Genomic DNA, 17,418 nt, shown 5'->3' on the forward strand with positions numbered 1-17,418 from the left:
GTCGTCGTCTTCGCGGCGGAACTGTAAGACTAACACTGGCTGAATGAATAGAAGTTCTTAAAAAATTAGAAAACAAAGTCAAGCATCTATTGCTAAAGAATATGGTGTCAATCCCAGTCAAATTTCATGTGTCTTGAAGCAGAAAGATCAGCTCCTCGAAGACTGGCAACACAATACAAATCTACTCAGAAAACGTAAAAGGTCGGGAAAAGCTGAGGAGGTAGAAGATGCTCTTCGGTGGTTTTCTCGAGTCAGGAGAAGACAGTTTCCTGTCAGTGGTCCACTGCTTATGGAGAAAGCTAACCAGCTAGCTGAAAGTCTTGGACTAACTCAATTCAAAGCCACTGTTGGATGGTTGGAAAGATGGAAGGAGAGGAACAACATAAAATTCAAGAAACAGCATGGTAAGAAACAAGACGCTGATGACTTTGGTGCTAAAAATTGGGTTGATTCAGTTCTTCCTACCATCTTGAATGAATTTGCACCTCGTGACATTTTCAATGCTGATGAAAACGGTCTCTACTGGCAAGCGATTCCTGATGGAACACTTGCATTCAAACATGCCAAAACTACTGGAGGTAAAATGACGAAGGACCGACTGACGATCCCTCTTTGCTGCAATATGGATGGGAGTGAGAATTGGAACCACTCGCCATTGGAAACAGCAAACAGCCCCATTGCTTCAAGAATGTTAAGCGACTTCCTGTGTCATATGAGGCTAATGCAAATTCATGGATGACTGGGGAAATTTGGAAGCAGTGGCTAAAGAAGTTAGACACTAGAATGCGGGCACAAAAGCATCAGATTTTGTTGCTTTGTGATAATTGTGCTGCACACAGGGATGACGTCAGGCTGTCTAAAGTCAAGGTGGTCTTCCTGCCACCAAACACTACCTATGGATCAGGGCATAATAGCCAATTTCAAACAACATTATCAGGCTCTTGTGCTATGTCGTCTGATGAGCGTTATGGATGACCAGACTGCAAATGATAAACGTGCTGTTGAACTGGCTCATAATCTATCACTGTTGGAGTCCCTACGTATGCAGAAAGAAGCCTGGAATCATGTTACACAGGCAACCATTATGAACTGCTACAAGTGGGCAAGCTTTGTTAAGGATGCGGAGAGGGACGAAACAGATGCAGCTGTTGCAAACGCGTCAGATGAACAGGTTATTGACATCCCAGCCGGTGTTACTGAAGAGGAGTTTCATTTTTTTTATTTATTTACATTTGTACCCCGCGCTTTCCTACTCATGGCAGGCTCAATGCGGCGGGCAATGGAGGGTTAAGTGACTTGCCCAGAGTCACAAGGAGCTGCCTGTGCCAGGAATCGAACTCAGTTCCTCAGGACCAAAGTCCACCACTCTAACCACTAGGCCACTCCTCACTACGTAGCTGTTGATTATGATCTACAAACAGCTGACGAGAGCACTGATGCCGAGATATGAGAGAGAGAGAGACCCTTAAGTCTGTCCCCAAATACTTTGTTACGAAAACAACAGACCATTTTAATTTAGTTGCCGTCTGGACCGACTCCATCCTATTTATAACTTTTTGAAGGTGCAGTATACAGAACTGTTGACAGTACTCTAAATGGAATCTCCTTTTACTGCTGGCCATTCCTCTTCCTATGTACCTAAGCCTCATCTTTTCTACCTGCTGGGCCACCTTAAGGTTATCAGATACGATCACACTCAAATCCCGCTTTTCTTTCATGCACAGAAATAGTCCCCCCCCCCCCCCCAAAAACACACATTGTACTGCTCCCTTGAGTTTTTGCAGCCCAAATACGTAATCCTAAAATATTTAGTATTAACTCTTAGCTGCCAAATTCCAGACCATTCTTCAAACTTCACTAGATTATCTTCATATTATCCAAATAATCACAGCTGTCTACCCTATTGCATATTTTGGTGTCATCTGCAGAGAAGCAAACTTTATCAGATAGCCCTATCACAATATCACTTACAAAAATGTTAAAATACAGAATCCAACCAAGCACCAATCCTTGTGATACCACTGGTAATGTCCCTTTTCTCAGAGTGAAATTATTTACCACTACCCTTTGTTGCCTTCCACTCAACCAGTTTCTAACTCAGCCAGTCACTTTAGGGCTCATACTGAGGGCATTCAGTTTTTACGTTGCCTATGTGGAACTCTATCAAAGGCTTTGTTAAAATATGTAGCTGCAAAAAAAAAAATCCATCAATCCAGAAACAGGCATAGATAAGCTTGTAGTAAAAAAGAAGGCTTTGAAAATTGTGGGCTTATAGCTATTCTGCATGCTGTTTTAGATTCTTTAATTTGTAATTTTCAAGTGTATTTTGTATTTCTTATCTTTTCATTACTTTTTATTCTTTCATTTTTTTAGGGCTACATTTCAATTAAAATTTGTAATCATGATTAATCATGTAATTAATTGCACAATTAAAAGGAATGTTATTTATTTTTTCCCCACTGCAGCTCCTTGTGACTCTGGGCAATGAAAAGTTAAGTGAGCTGCCCACAGTCATAAAGGAGCTGAAGTGAGGAAAAAAATACAGGTTCAAGCAACCCAGAAAATTTATTTTTTTTAGTGCTGGTGGCATGTCTGGGGCATAGAGTAGGCAGGTTGCGACGCCCCCAGTCTTGTAGGCTCCCTGTGCTTTTTTGGTTACCTGTTTTTTGCTTGTATGCTTTTGGACTCCTTCTCCTTCATACTCTGAGGCATAGAGAGTAGGCATGCTCTGCACTAATCGATTAGTGCAGCTACATCGTCACGCACTGATTAGCACCTGAGCTCTTACTGCCTACAAAATATGTGGTGGTAAGGGCTTACACACTAATGGAGAAATTAGAGCATGGCCATTAATAGGAAAAATGGAACATGGAGCCATTTTACCACCATACTAAAAATGGCTTCGGCTTGCAGGAAACATCTGTGCTGGGGATAGCGCTGGCCACTTTTTAACGTTACTTAGTAAAAGGGCCCCTAAATAAACAACATACCTTTAATCACAATTAAAATTTATATCAAAATGCAGTCCTAGTAAAAACCAGTATATTTGAAAACGGACAGATCATCATTGGATTTTATGTTAACCGCAGAAGTCAACCTTATTGTTACACCTTGTTCTGTAACATGTCGTCAGTTCAATTGTCAGAATTATTGAAATATGTAGAATTGTGATGAATCAGGTACCAATATAAAAATACAGTTTTAAAGGACTGATTGAAACTACAGCAGAGAAAATAGTTTGAATTTCAAGTCCCTCTTTCATTTCCCCCCTCCCTCTGGGGACCCTTAACAAAAGGACTGCAGCAGAGAAACTGGTCTGGCTTTCATCTCCCCCCTTCCTCCTCCTTAACAAAAGACTACTGATCAAAACCATTGTGGGTGTAAATATCAACACAACAAAAGATCAAAGATGGATAGCAGAAAACCAGACCTAGGAGTTACTACAATAAACCATGTGCTAGGATGCTTTGCAATAAAACCAATAGGAAGCCATAAAACCTTGTTGCCTGTGACCATTTGCTGGCTACAGACAAAAGACCCTGCACACATGTGCAGAAGATAAGGACTTATCATGTTACAACTACACACCAACCAATGAAACCAGGACCATAATGCTTTGCAAATACCCAGAATCCAGTGCAAACCAGGAAGCAAATGATCCAGGACATGCACTCATTTCTCCCTGCAAACTAAGAATATAAAAGGAAGAAGTGTTCCACACAACACAGATTCTTCTCTTCAGCTGCAACCCAGATCCATCTCTGCTGATGCCTTGCTCCTGACCATGTGCTCATCAATCAGCTGGACCACAGCATGCTCTGTAACAAAGACTCTCCTATAAGTTAAATTATAACCTTAACTTTTAAACCGGCTACCTTACTTTAAGCACAGATTCTCTGTAAGATCTCTTAAAAGAACTCTCGCTTGCAACCATATTTACACAATTGCATTAATTATATTGTAAATAAACCCCTTTGAAGCTAAATATATGGCCTGTTCTTTCTTAAACCTGGTAATGCAGGTTAATGTAATCCAATAAATATACTTAATTCCTTTCATTCATTGCAATTGTGAATTTTGTTGCTTTAATCGGCAACTGGTGGAGAATTAAAAAAATAAATAAATATATATATATATAAAATTATAAACATTAGTGTGTGCTCTAGAGCTATCCCCAAGTAAATTATTTCTTGTAACAGTTCTTACTATTCAACAATGGTGGAATAAGATTTGTTTATATCAAATATATAAAGTTGTCATGGATAAATATTGGCTGAGATTGAATTATTGGGCCAAATTAGATTTTTATGTAACTGGAGGGTGAGGGTTTTTCTTTGCTGTCATTGTGCTTCATTACCTATGTATTTGGTGTATTTTTTCATTTGTTTTTGTTGGATATTATTGTAAAGCTTAATAAAGAAATCTGATTGTAAAAAAAAATAACAGCATATTAAAGCTGTGCTTTTTAGTAACTGCTAAAAAAAATTGCTCCATTTTTTGTGTTCTTAGTGGTAACATTTTTTTCCTCCAGTTTTTTTCACTTGTAAACCATTCTGATGCCTTGTGAATTGTGGTATATTGAGTCTTGTAATAAACAAATGACTAAGGGGTCCTTTTACTAAGGTGTGCTAATGGATTTAGCATGTGCTAAATGATACGATGCCCATTATATTCACATGAGTGTCTTATCATTTAGCGTGCACGCTAAATCTGTTGGCGCATCTTAGTAAAAGGACCCCTAAATAGTTAATTTTAAAAAAGCATTGTTAAAATGTTGTCTTTTGTTGATGAAAATGTACCCAGAACAAGATTTATTAATACTGCTTTAAAATCTGTATAATATTGATGGTTTATCTGTCAACTGCAAGCATGTGACAAAAATATTTTCCCAGTAACTGTGATTAATTGCATCTGCTTTGGTACTTTATAAAATCACTATTAATCAGGAGGGGAAAAACGCACCTACCTTATAAAAATGAAGCTTACATCTGATATAGACGAATACATATTAAGGTTATACCAAACAAGAATGCCCTTCTACTAGAAAATGATGATTAAATAGTTTCTTCCTGAACAGTGATTTAAATGGATTTACTTTAAATTAAATTCACTTGGTTTCCTGACTAGTGATGTAATCATGATTTAAATCAAATCCACCTTGACCAAATCATTTCTTTTCAGTGCCCAAGACAATGCCTCAAAAGAAAAACATGCAGTCATCCATAACTGAGGCAAACAATACATTTTGCCAGAGGATGTACTGCATATCACACTAATTCAATCTAGAGAACAGATCATCTCCTAACTCATAACTGAGACAGCTACAGGGGGAGTGGAAAGGGGGCAGAGTTTACACCCATTCTGCAGGAAGTTGGCCTATTAGATTGTAAGCTCTTTGAGCAGGGACTGTCTCTCTTTGTTAAATTGTACAGCGCTGCGTAACCCTTGTAGCGCTCTAGAAATGTTAAGTAGTAGTAGTAGTACCTACAAAAAAAACTGCTTTAACAAGGAATTTAAAAAAAGAAACTGTCTCCACCTTGATAACTAGAAAAAAAAAATCAAACACCTTTTACAGCAGCTATGTTCTAGTACCTTATGCTAGTGGTTTCCAAACCTAGTCCTGGAGATTCAGTGTACGCATATCTACTTCGTGCACAGACCAGGTTGGGAAGCGATATCTTAAAGAAATTATAATTTTTTTGGGAATTCTCAAATTTGAATGCCATGAAGCACGTCAAACCTTGTTTGCAATGTTTACGTTTGTCCTAAAAACTGCCCTTCATCAAAGCAACAATACAATCATAATATGAATAATTAACAAAATGAAGAAGAAAGAAAAAAAAATGGAACCTGGGACAATCAGCAGATTATTCTGAGAGAAGTGCAGGGGGGTAAGTCAGTGTGTAGGGTACAAGCATGTCAGCTAGTACAGAGGCTCAACGGATCAGTAGCAATATTTTAAAATATGCCTCTATACATGGTTGGGAGGCAATGTTGGTCTGTCAAAAAAGGAGTGTTTACTGCCTTCTGAACCAACTGAAATCTCTGATGTAGAGCTCCATCCTGTTGTATAACACATTACAATATGTCCAAATATTAGAAGCCGTATATTAGAAGCCATGTTAAGTAAAATAAAATCAAAGTAGCCCAAATATAATTTTCAAGATTGTAGTTCAGAGTTTAGTGTTGTTAAAATTGGGCTATTTTAACAGCTTGTATCTGGCTATCCTACAGTCACATTGTAAGGCACTGCAGACTGTGCAACATGCGGCAGTATCATAAGCATGTTACCTCATCAATGAACATAACAACTCAATTGACATATACATCAAAACACAATATTTGTGTATAGAGGAAAGGCCTCAAGAAACTCCTGGCTATATATTTCTATAGCTCACGGAGGCTGGGCTATTTCATCATCGGCCAAAACCTCTGAACCATAGTTCTTACTTTTTTATATTTTTATATGTATTTTATTCACCAGAGCTGCACAAAAAAATTCAATAAACTCTTGGATTGCAATGCTACTTAGCTTCTTTTTGGGTCGTGTCTTTTGTATAACGAATCTTTCTCAATGCTGAGTACGACCACGGCCAACGTTTTGTCACCTGCCTCAGGGTCCTGTGGTCTGCGTTGATCTCCGGACCACAGGACCCTGAGGCAGGTGACGAAACGTTGGCCACCGTTGGCCGTGGTCGTACTCAGTGTTGAGAAAGATTCATTATACAAAGGACACAACCAAAAAGAAGCTAAGTAGCATTGCAATCCAAGAGTTTATTGAATTTTTTTGTGCAGCTCTGGTGAATAAAATACATATAAAAATATAAAAAAGTAAGAACTATGGTTCAGAGGTTTTGGCCGATGATGAAACAGCCCAGCCTCCGTGAGCTATAGAAATATATAGCCGGGGGTTTCTTGAGGCCTTTCCTCTATACACAAATATTGTGTTTTGATGTATATGTCAATTGAGTTATTATGTTCTCCTAATTGCTCTAGATAGTTGGTTACAATATATAAGGAGACGACCTTCATATATAAGATTAGTTGAACCTCATCAATGAAAACATTGCATTGGCTTACTGTACAGTATAGGATTATGTTTAAGCTTTTGATGCTTATTCATAAAGCTCTGACTGGTCTGGCCCCTTCCCATTTCATTCAAGTACTACAGATTTATGAACCAAATTGCACCTTAAGATCAATGGCTACTTGACAACTTGTACTTTCTTTGAGTAAGTTGCATTACTCCGATACTAAAGAAGCAGCCTTTTCTATCATTGGTCTTTTGTGATGGAATAAGTTACCATGTAGACTGCATTGTAACAGATTAAAAAAAAAAAAAAATCTCAGTAAATACCTTAGGTGGATGCCTTTTCTGCCAAGTGGCAGGGCAGGCCCTGGTAAGCCTTAAATAGCAAAAGTAGAATGTGCTAGTTGAAGAACTTTGTTGCCATCACGTTAGCTCAGTGTCCCCTTTTTACTTCTATATGCACACATCTGATTTTTTTGTAAACATGCTTCTAGCAGATCCTGAATCCATTTCCACATTCCAACATCCAAATAAATGTCCTAAAGAAGTAATGCTCAATATAATTCAATTTTCTAGACAAAGTTACACTAATTTAAGGAAGCTCTAAGCCAAAGGGGTGAATATTTCTATGTTCCCTATATGCTTATAAGAATATTAATAAATACAACCAAAAGCTGTGTATGGCTAGGCACCTGAAGGGTTGAAGTGTGTCCTAAGTATTTCTACACCGTATATTGAAGGTACAACACTCCCTTTATCAACAAGGCAGAAGATACCAGTTTATGTTTATACAAATTGAGGAGAAAAAGAAGGTGGTGCTGAATGTAATGTGTATGCTGAACAATGCAGGACCCACTTATCCATGCCTTGCAGTGCTCCCTGTTAATTCCCACATTCTAGGGAGAACACAATTTTATCTTTAAGTATTTCATTTCCACATCTCAGCAGAAAGTCCAATTACATTAAAAATATCACATCATAAAACCCCAACATTTCTGCTTCTCACTACCCTCAGCTGAACCCCCCAACTCACTCACCATCCAGCCCTTCAGAAAATCTACCATAAAGAGAATAGCTCATCTCATCAACTCTACTACTACTATCTCTGTCTGTTCAAAAAGCTAAGCCTTTATTTACCTTCCTCTGAAAAATAAGGTACTGTCTTTGGCACAACTGCAGTAACAATAAATTCCACAAATGTGAGCCCTGTACAACAAAAGCTCTCCTGGCCTGAATCTTAGCATCATGAGGTGGTGGTTCTCTGTTGCACATTTGATCAGGTCTTAAACAACTAGTACAGTACTTCACAACCATTGTGCCTTAAAGCTGCATCACTGCACATGAAAAATTAGCAAACATGTTTTATTCTGCCTATATACTGCAATGAAGGAATAACTGATAAAGCTCTCACAAAAATATTAATTTGTACACTAAACCTTCCACACAATTAGATGTAGACAAGTGTTCCATTTTCAGATTTTGCTCCTTTAGGACAGTGTTTCTCAACCCTCTCCTGGAGGCACAGCTAGCCAATTGGGTTTTCAGAATTTCCACAATAAATATGCACAAAAAAGATTTGCATGCAATGAGCCTACCAATCTTTCTCATACATATTTATTGTGGTAATCCTGAAACCTGACTGGCTAGGCATTGCTTTCAGACACCTTTGTCTACCCTTAGGTTTACTGGTTTTCACCTCTGTAAGGTCTGGAACCGTGATCCCTCATTCACAGTCAGAAGGGGATCTCCTCCCATTATATATCCCCTTATAACTCAGCCCAGTCACTATAGCAGCAGCCCTGGATCAAGGGCCACACACAAGGGTTCCACCCTAAACCTTACAGTTATAGACTGTCCACTAGGTTCCACCATTGTAAATAACCAGAACACTCCTCCTCCAAGAACCATAAATACAGTCTTTTCCATTAGTTGGATAAGCTGAACTTGCAAGCCAAGTCCAGCAATGCAATCAAACTCTTCTCTGTATAGAGCCTCTGGGCTGGCCAAATTATTCTAATTCTCTCAGAGACGAGTAGCATACAATTTGCCAGAATTCATTGGTTTGAAAAGAGAGAGGGAGTACTGTTTGAAGGGCATCAGCTGTAACAAATTGTTAAAAAGCATACATACACCTGGAAAACCTGCCAAGAAACGTAAGTTTACAAAGAACACTTCTACCACATAACATACTTGCAGGCTGTGGTCTAGGAAACTGAAAAATTGCTTAACTTCAGTACAGATTTCTTTTCTCCAAACTTTTTTTTCTAAGTTATCAGTTGTTTTCCTTAATTAATCAGCCTTTTAATCCATGACCAACAGGTTTCTCATTTTCGTACTTGACTCTAAACTTAGGGGATAGGTCTACTAAAATGTGCCAAGCCCTAACATGAGCTTAGCACATGCAAAAATCCTTACCGCAAAATGGGAATATGTTTTGAGATAAGTAAGCTGTTTGTGGGCACTAAGCACATGGTATTCATTTTTAGAATAACTTTTCTGGAGGGGGCTTGTCAGGGACATAGAATGGAAGTGGATGTGCTATTCAGCTAGCCTATTCTGAATACCACACACTGGTTAATATATCCATAATGTGGCATCCCGTGGTGCATCCTAAACAGGAAGTGGTAAATGCTCCTCTGTCATTTTTTTTCAGGTTACACATGCTAATGTGAAGATTAATGTATGCCCTGAAAGAGAAGTATAGGAAATTCCTGTATTTCCTGGGTGTGATAGAAATGGGCTTAGTGTGGGGGAAATCTCGCATTAGCATGTGCTAAGCTCATTTATTAATGCACTTTAGTAGACATGCCCCTTAATTATTCCTTTAAAAGCTTGATTCAACATAGCTACTAAACAAGTCAATATATTTAATAATCTTGTCTAATGGGGGGGGGGGGGCTCTTAAAAGAAAAAAAATGTAAAAAAAAGTTTTAAAAAGTCTATAACATACATTTCGCTTCCACTAGTGGGGAAATTTATCACAAACTCACATAATTAAAGCGCATTTCAGATGTTCTTCAACAGTGGGAAAAATAAATCTATATACTGCTAGTACTTACCACAGCTGAGTGGCCTTAACAGGATTGTTTGCTTTAACAAAGGAGAAAAAAAATAAAAATGAAACCATTTTTAGGTGCAATTTCAAGCTTTAGAGTTCATCAAGATGCATTACAGAAAACAATAAAAACAGAATTCTGTTGCCAATTCCAAGTTTTACTCCAACAGCATTCTACTGTAAAGTGTACAAACTTTTAGTAAATCAATGGTAACTCATTACCTCGCAACAAACTGTCCTGGTATTCATCAGATGACTGAAAACACAGGAGGGGGAAACAAAAGTACACTCGCACAGGAGATAAGAACAAAAGCACAAGGAGCCTTCAGGATTAGGGACGTCAACTCAAATTTTTATTGGACAGACCTGACAGTCCGTGTTTCGGCAAATTTATCCAAAACACGGAATGTTAACTCGGTGTGCATTGAATGCAAAACATTAAGAACAGAGAAATGGTATGAATCTTATAATAAAATAAATTAAAATAAATAAAAAAAATTAAGGATGAACCCACAAATAAAGTATAATCAAATATCCATAACATAATAAATAATATGGACTAAAAAGAGGGAAAATATAAAGTACATATTTTTAAGTAACACAAAAGAAAAGCAAATGGGATCTGCATTTGAACACATACCTTGCAACAGTTCACAATGTCCAAAAAAATGCAGAGAAACACTGCTCAATCTAATCGGAGAACAAAAACAATTTTGAATGAACATAAAAAAACTTGTCTTTTTTTCTATAGTACTCGTGGCAATTATTGGCATCTTTCAGCATCTTCAGGTTGGCATTCACTCATCATTCCTGTTTTGTTTCACCTGTTTAAGTACTCACAATGTTCATAAAACAATCATTTAGATTTTCATGTCAGACGTTTTTTTTTTTATGCTGGTTATTTCAGTGCGAATTATCATTATTCCTTTTCAGTCCACTGTTTTTCTATTATGCGTGGTGTTTATCTTTCTGCCATTTCAGCATCATAGCTAATCACGATATAGTCACTTTTAAATGATATTTTGTCTTATTTTGCATATAATACTCCATTCTAGTTACCATTTAATTAAGTTTGCTCACTTTTTTTCTAGCATGCAATGCTTACATCATCTTAAGCATGCATAACTTCATTCTGGTTAACGTTAAGTTTGCTCACATTTTTGCTGCAAGAACTGTTTCACTACAATGCATTTATGATCCTGTTAGCAATATGTAGTGTACTTCTTTTACATATTCACTTCAATCACTTTACATGATCAGTAGTTTTTGTTTCATTCAAAAAAAATTTTTTTTCCAGATAAGATTGAGCTGTTTCTTTGCATTTTTTGGACACTGAACTGTTGCAAAGTATGTGTTCAAATGCAGATCCCATTTGCTTTTCTTTTGTGTTACTTAAAAATATGTACTTTATATTTTCCCTCTTTTTAGTCCATATTATTTATTTTGTTATGGATTAATATTTGATTTTACTTTATTTGTGTGTTCATTCTTTTAATTTTTTAAAATGTATTCTAATTCATTTCATATTATTGTAAGATTTATACCATTTTGTATATTACCTTTATTCTTAATGTTTTGTATTCAATGCACACCGATTTATATTTATTTATATTTTTAACATTTAGATCCCTGATGCAGGCAGCTTTGCAAAACATGGACCATTTTGTGTCCCTCCAATAAAAATTTGAGTTGACACCCCTAATCCTGAAGGTTCCTTGTGCTTTTGTTCTTTGCTCTATTCATCAGATGAATGCCAGGGAGGTTTTGTTCTCTCCAGAGTGCTAACTCATAGTACTTCATGTTAGACTCTCACACCTGACCACAGAGGACAGTCATCTACTACTTTTGAGGAACATACTTTTTCCTCCTTTTCAGCAACTGGGGGTATTTAGAATGTCTTCACTGGAAGCTATCCTGAACAAACCTCTACAAATTCAAGAGGCATCTTCAGTACATCACCAGCTCTAGTTTGCCCCACACAACAGTCAATACTAGCTGCCAGAAATTATCTTTGCATCAGTGGCGTAGCCAAGGGTGGGCCCAGGTGGGCCAGGGCCCACTCACTTTGGCCTCAGGCCCACCCAGTAGCAGCACACCTACGATGTGGCTGGCAGGGATCCCCAAGCCCCAGCAGCCAAAAACTCCCAACAACTGTCCCTCCTGCATATGTTTTAAATAGCAGACCTTCACCTGCAGTGAGCAGCAACTGATACATAGTGCTCGCACGAGCCCCACAGCCTTTCCTCTGATGTATTCCCTCCTATGCGGAAACAGGAAGTTGCATCAGAGGGAAGGCTGTGGGGCCAACATGAGCAGTGTGTATTCACAGCCAGATTTTTGTGAAAATCTGCGATTTAAAAAGTATGCAGCGGAGGGGGTATGTTTGAGAACCATATGGTATGCAGGTGAGAGAGGGAGAGACCAAATCACTTGTGGGACAAGGTGGAGTTCTTCTGCCCACCCATCATGGGCCCACCCAAAATTGGGTGTCTGGCTACGCCCCTGCTTTGCATTAAGAAGGAACAGTCTAAGATTCAAGATTTATATAACACAAAAAGTATAACTGAAAAACTGTATAACAATCTGCAGTCCAGGAGTGAGTGAAACTAGTACAGTACAGATGTAAATTAAAAGTGAGCCCGGCATCAGTGCCAAGTACGATGGTATAAATCAAAGAACAAAAATTACTGAGCATATAGACAGACCTAGGAAATATGCATTTAGTCAAGGGGAGACTTGGCTCACCAATCTGCTTCAATTTCGTTTTTGAAGACAGGAACAAACATGTTGATAAAAAATGAGCCAGTCAATACAGGTGTATCTATATTTTCAGAAAACATTTTGACTCCTAAAAGTCTTGAAGAAATTAAAAGGTTATGGGATAGGAGACAATGTCCTTTTGCAGATTGGAAACCGGTTTAAAGATAGAAAACAATATGGCTAAATGGACAATTTCCAAAAGGAGGAAGGTAAATAATGGAGTGTGCCAGAGAACTGTAGTGGAACACTGGCTTTTCAATATTTTTAAATGACCTGGAAATAGAAAATGAAGTGATAATATAGAACAATTAAAAGTTTATATCGAATAGATTGTGAAAGAAATTGCAAGAGGACCTTGCAAGACTGGGCAACCGAATGGCAGATGAAATTTAATGTGGATAAGTACAAATTGATTCACATAGGGAAGAGCAACCAAATTATAGATCTATAAAGGTTCCACATTAGAAGCCACCACCTATGAAAAGGATCTAGACGTCATGGAAAATATGTTGAAACCCTCTGCTCAGTTCATGGTGGCAGATAAGTAAACAGAGTGATAGGAATTAATAGGAAAGGTGCAGACAGTAGAACAGAGACTATCAATGATGCTATCTCACCTTGAAAAAAAAAGATATTATGGAATTAGAAAAGGTAAAAAGAGCAATTAAAATGATAAAGGGGATTGAACAATTTCTCTATGAAGAAAGGCTAAAAGGTTAAGGGTCTTCAGCTTGGAAAAGAGATAGCTGAGAAGAGATGATAGAGTTCTATAAAATGAGGAGAGTGGAATCAATAAGGAGAACTTTGGGCTTATCTGATAATTTTCTTCCCCTGATGCATGGGTCATGCCCCTCCCTCCCCCCACCATTAGATTGGTGCACAGAGAGAACACAGACACTTTCAGGTGATGATATCACAGATTTAAGGAAATTCCAGTTAAACAAATGAATATGCAGAACAAGTTTAAACAGGAAATGAAAAAGGTTAGCAAGAACCAAATATTCCTCCCTTTCTTCTAGAAACAGAATATCAGCACCAAATAGAACACCATGTGAGGCAGCCAGGACTTTCCAGAATGGGAATTGGACTTGTGAGGTAAAGACAGCTGACACAAAATATGCACAAACAGGCATGGAGATGATGGCTCCATGTCTAGAGCATAAACATATAATCACTATCTCCAAAGTTTAAAAATCCTCTTTATCTAATTATTTACTGATAAAGATGGACCATCAGGAGTATGATTTACAGAGCAATACAGATAACGAGCAAACAGCAGTAAAGAGTCAAAAAGTACCCATGAATCCAGCATGAATTTCTATGATTTTTAATACAAATATGTAGGCCTAACAAAAACAAGCACAGTGCTCTTGATTTAAAACACACTTCAATTTGTGGTAAAAACTAAGTGAACTCAGATGTAAAACATGATCACAGAACTTAAAACAAATGACCTACTACTACTACTAAGCATTTCTAAAGCGCTACTAGGGTTACGCAGCGCTGTACAATTTAACATAGAAGGACAGTCCCTGCTCAAAGAGCTTACAATCTAAAGGACAAATGTACAGTCAGTCAAGTAGGGGTCATCAAATTAGGGCAGTCTAGATTTCCTGAAAGATATAAAGGACGTGCAGTCCCTCCCTTGATGGTAACAGGATAAGGATGGGCCTGGCTGTAGGAGATGGAACTGACTGGCTGAGTCCCTGAATGACCTTATATATGATTAGTTATTAGTAGTGTCTTTTAAGTCATGATAGTGTCATGGATGGGCACTGGCTAAAGATAACAATTCACAGAAACATACAAATAGAAGTATGCCACACCATCCCCAGATATCACGAAATAAGGTGCAAATACCTCTTCCTCATAAGAACATAAGAAAAGCCATACTGGGTCAGACCAGTGGTCCATCTAGCCCAGTATCCTGCTTCTAGCAGTGGCCAATCCAGGCCACAAGTACCTAGCAGAAAACCAATTAGTAGCAATATTCCATGCTACCAATCCCGGGGCAAGCAGTGGATTCACATGTCCATCTCAATAACAGACTATGAACTTTTCCTCCATGACCTTGTCCAAACCTTTTTTAAACCCAGATACACTACATCTGGCAGCGAGATCCAGAGCTTAACTATTCTTTGTGTGAAAATTTCCTCCTTTTTGTTTTAAATGCATTTCCAAGTAATTTCATTGAGTGTCCCCTGGTCTTTGTACTAGAGTGAAAAATCGATTTTCTTTTACCCGTTCTACACCACTCAGAATATTACAGACCTCAATTATATCCCCCCTCATTTCCAGGCTGAAGAGCCTTAACCTCTTTAGCCTTTCCTCATGCGGAAGGAGTTTCATCCCCTTTATCATTTTGGTCGCCCATCTTTGAACCTTTTCTAATTCCGGTATATCTTTTCTGGGATGCATTCAATTCTGGTCGCCATAATACTCACGGTGAGGTCGCACCATGGAGCGATAGAGAGGCATTATAATATTCCTTGTCTTATTTTGCAGCCTTTTCCTAATAATTCCTAGGATCCTGTTTGCTTTTTTGGCCGCCACCGCACACTGGGTAGAAGATTTCAACATACTGCATACATTGACATCTAGATCATTTTTTTTTTGAGTGCTGACTTCTAAGGTGGACCCTAGCATCATGATTTGGATTATTCTTCCCAATGTGTATCACTTTGCATTTGTCCACACTAAATGTCACCTGCCATTTGGATGCCCAGTCTTCCAGTTTCCTAAGGTTTTCCTGCAATTTTTCAAAATCTGTATGTGTTTTGACAACTTTGAATAGTTTTGTGTCCTCTGCAAATTTAATATCCTCACACATCATTACATTTTCCATATCATTTATAAATATGTTAAATAGCTCCAGTCCCAGTACAGATCCCTGCGGCACTCCACTAGTCACCTTCATCCACTCAGAAAATTGCCATTTAACCCTACCCTCTGTTTTCTGTCCCAACTCCTAATCCACAGAATATTACCTCTTATCCCATAACTTTTTTTTTTAACTTTCTCAAGAGACTCTCATGAGGAACTTTGTTAAAAGATTCCTGAAAATCTAGATATCTACGTCAACCGGCTCACCTTTATCCACGTTTATTTATGCCTTCAAAGAAATGAAGCAAATTGGTGAGGCAAGACTTCCCCTGGCTGAACCCATGCTGACTCTTGTCCCATTAAACCATGTTTGCCTATGTGTTCTGAAATTTAATTCTTTATAATAGTTTCCATTTTCCCCCGGCATTGAAGTCAGGCTTTCCAGTCTGTAATTTCCCGAATCACCCTTTTTAAAAATTGGCGTTATATTGACCTCTTCTCCAATCTTCAGGTACTACAGACAATTTTAATGACAGACTACAGATCACTAACAAAAGATCAGCAATTTCGTGTTTGAGTTCTTTCAGTACCCTGGGGTGTATGCCACCGGTCCAGATGATTTATCTACAACTGTCAATTTGGTTCAGTATGTCTTCCAGTTTCACCAAGATTTCTTTCAGTTCCTCTGCATCGTCACCCTTGAAAATCATTTCCACTACAGGTGAATCTCTTACATCTTCTTCCATAAAGACCAATACAAAGAATTCATTCAATCTCTCCACTATGGCCTTGTCCTCCCTGACTGCCCCTTTTGATCCTTCATGATTTAAAGGTCCCACGAATTTCCTCACAGGCTTTCTGCTTCTGATGTACCTGAAAAAGTTATTACTATGAGTTTTTGTCTCAACGGCAAGTTTTTCTTTATATTCTCTTTTAACCTTCTTTAACAATACTTTGCATCTAGATTGACACTGCTTATGTTGCTTCTCATTTTTTTCATTTAGATCCTTTTTCCATTTTTTGAAGGATGCTCTTTTGGCTGTAATAGCTTCTTTCACTTCAACTTTTAACTATGCTGGCTGTTTGCTCTTCTTTCCACCTTAGTTAATACATGGAATTTATTTGGTCTGGGCTTCCACGATAGTATTTTTAAACAACATCAACACCTGATTTAAAGTCCTCAGCTCAGGTACTAGTGGAACACATCCCCAAGCACTCCAGAAGCTGATACTTCTTCCCCAAATCTATGAAGGCAAACATCTCCTTGATCCAATTGATAATGGATATGCTCACCGAAAAAAAAAAAGCCAGTCTTCCACAAAGCACTGGCCACCTGTAGATAGTGCAGCAAGCATCCCCAAACATCCAAATGAGAAAGGACTGTATACTTTCCCTTCCCCTTCTCTCTTGAGAACAAAGGGAAGCAGATCAATTGGTTCCAAGTGAAAAAGGTCATACCTCCTTAGGGTTATAAGGTATGAATTGGGTTCAAAATGACAAACTTGTGAGTAAAAGGACAAATAAAAGGGTCCCTACATGAAAAGGCCTGCAGTGACCACTAGGAATACTAATTTCAAAGTGATACCTTTCAGGATGCTTGACCAGTTCAAAAAGAGCCTCTGTGAATCCCAAAAGGACCAGACAGATTCCATGAGGGAACCTGCCGCCTTAAAGTGCAATTCTTGAGATGGGATTCCAAGGACTGCCCTTGAACCCAAACCCTATAACGAGAGAGCTGGAGCCTGTACTT

At 38.2% G+C, this 17,418-nt stretch overlaps 1 protein-coding gene across 1 annotated transcript in view; it reads right to left on the minus strand.

Moving 5' to 3' along the window:
• Positions 1–17,418, minus strand: part of LOC115470991 (band 4.1-like protein 4B) — a 245,430-nt gene that overhangs the window by 18,261 nt on the left and 209,751 nt on the right. Inside the window, exon 13 of the mRNA XM_030204656.1 lies at positions 10,090–10,120. Coding sequence (XP_030060516.1) covers positions 10,090–10,120 — 31 coding nt within the window. The remainder of the gene's footprint in view (positions 1–10,089; positions 10,121–17,418) is intronic.

This window comes from Microcaecilia unicolor, chromosome 1, assembly GCF_901765095.1.
Source record: "Microcaecilia unicolor chromosome 1, aMicUni1.1, whole genome shotgun sequence".
Lineage (NCBI taxonomy): Eukaryota > Metazoa > Chordata > Amphibia > Gymnophiona > Siphonopidae > Microcaecilia > Microcaecilia unicolor.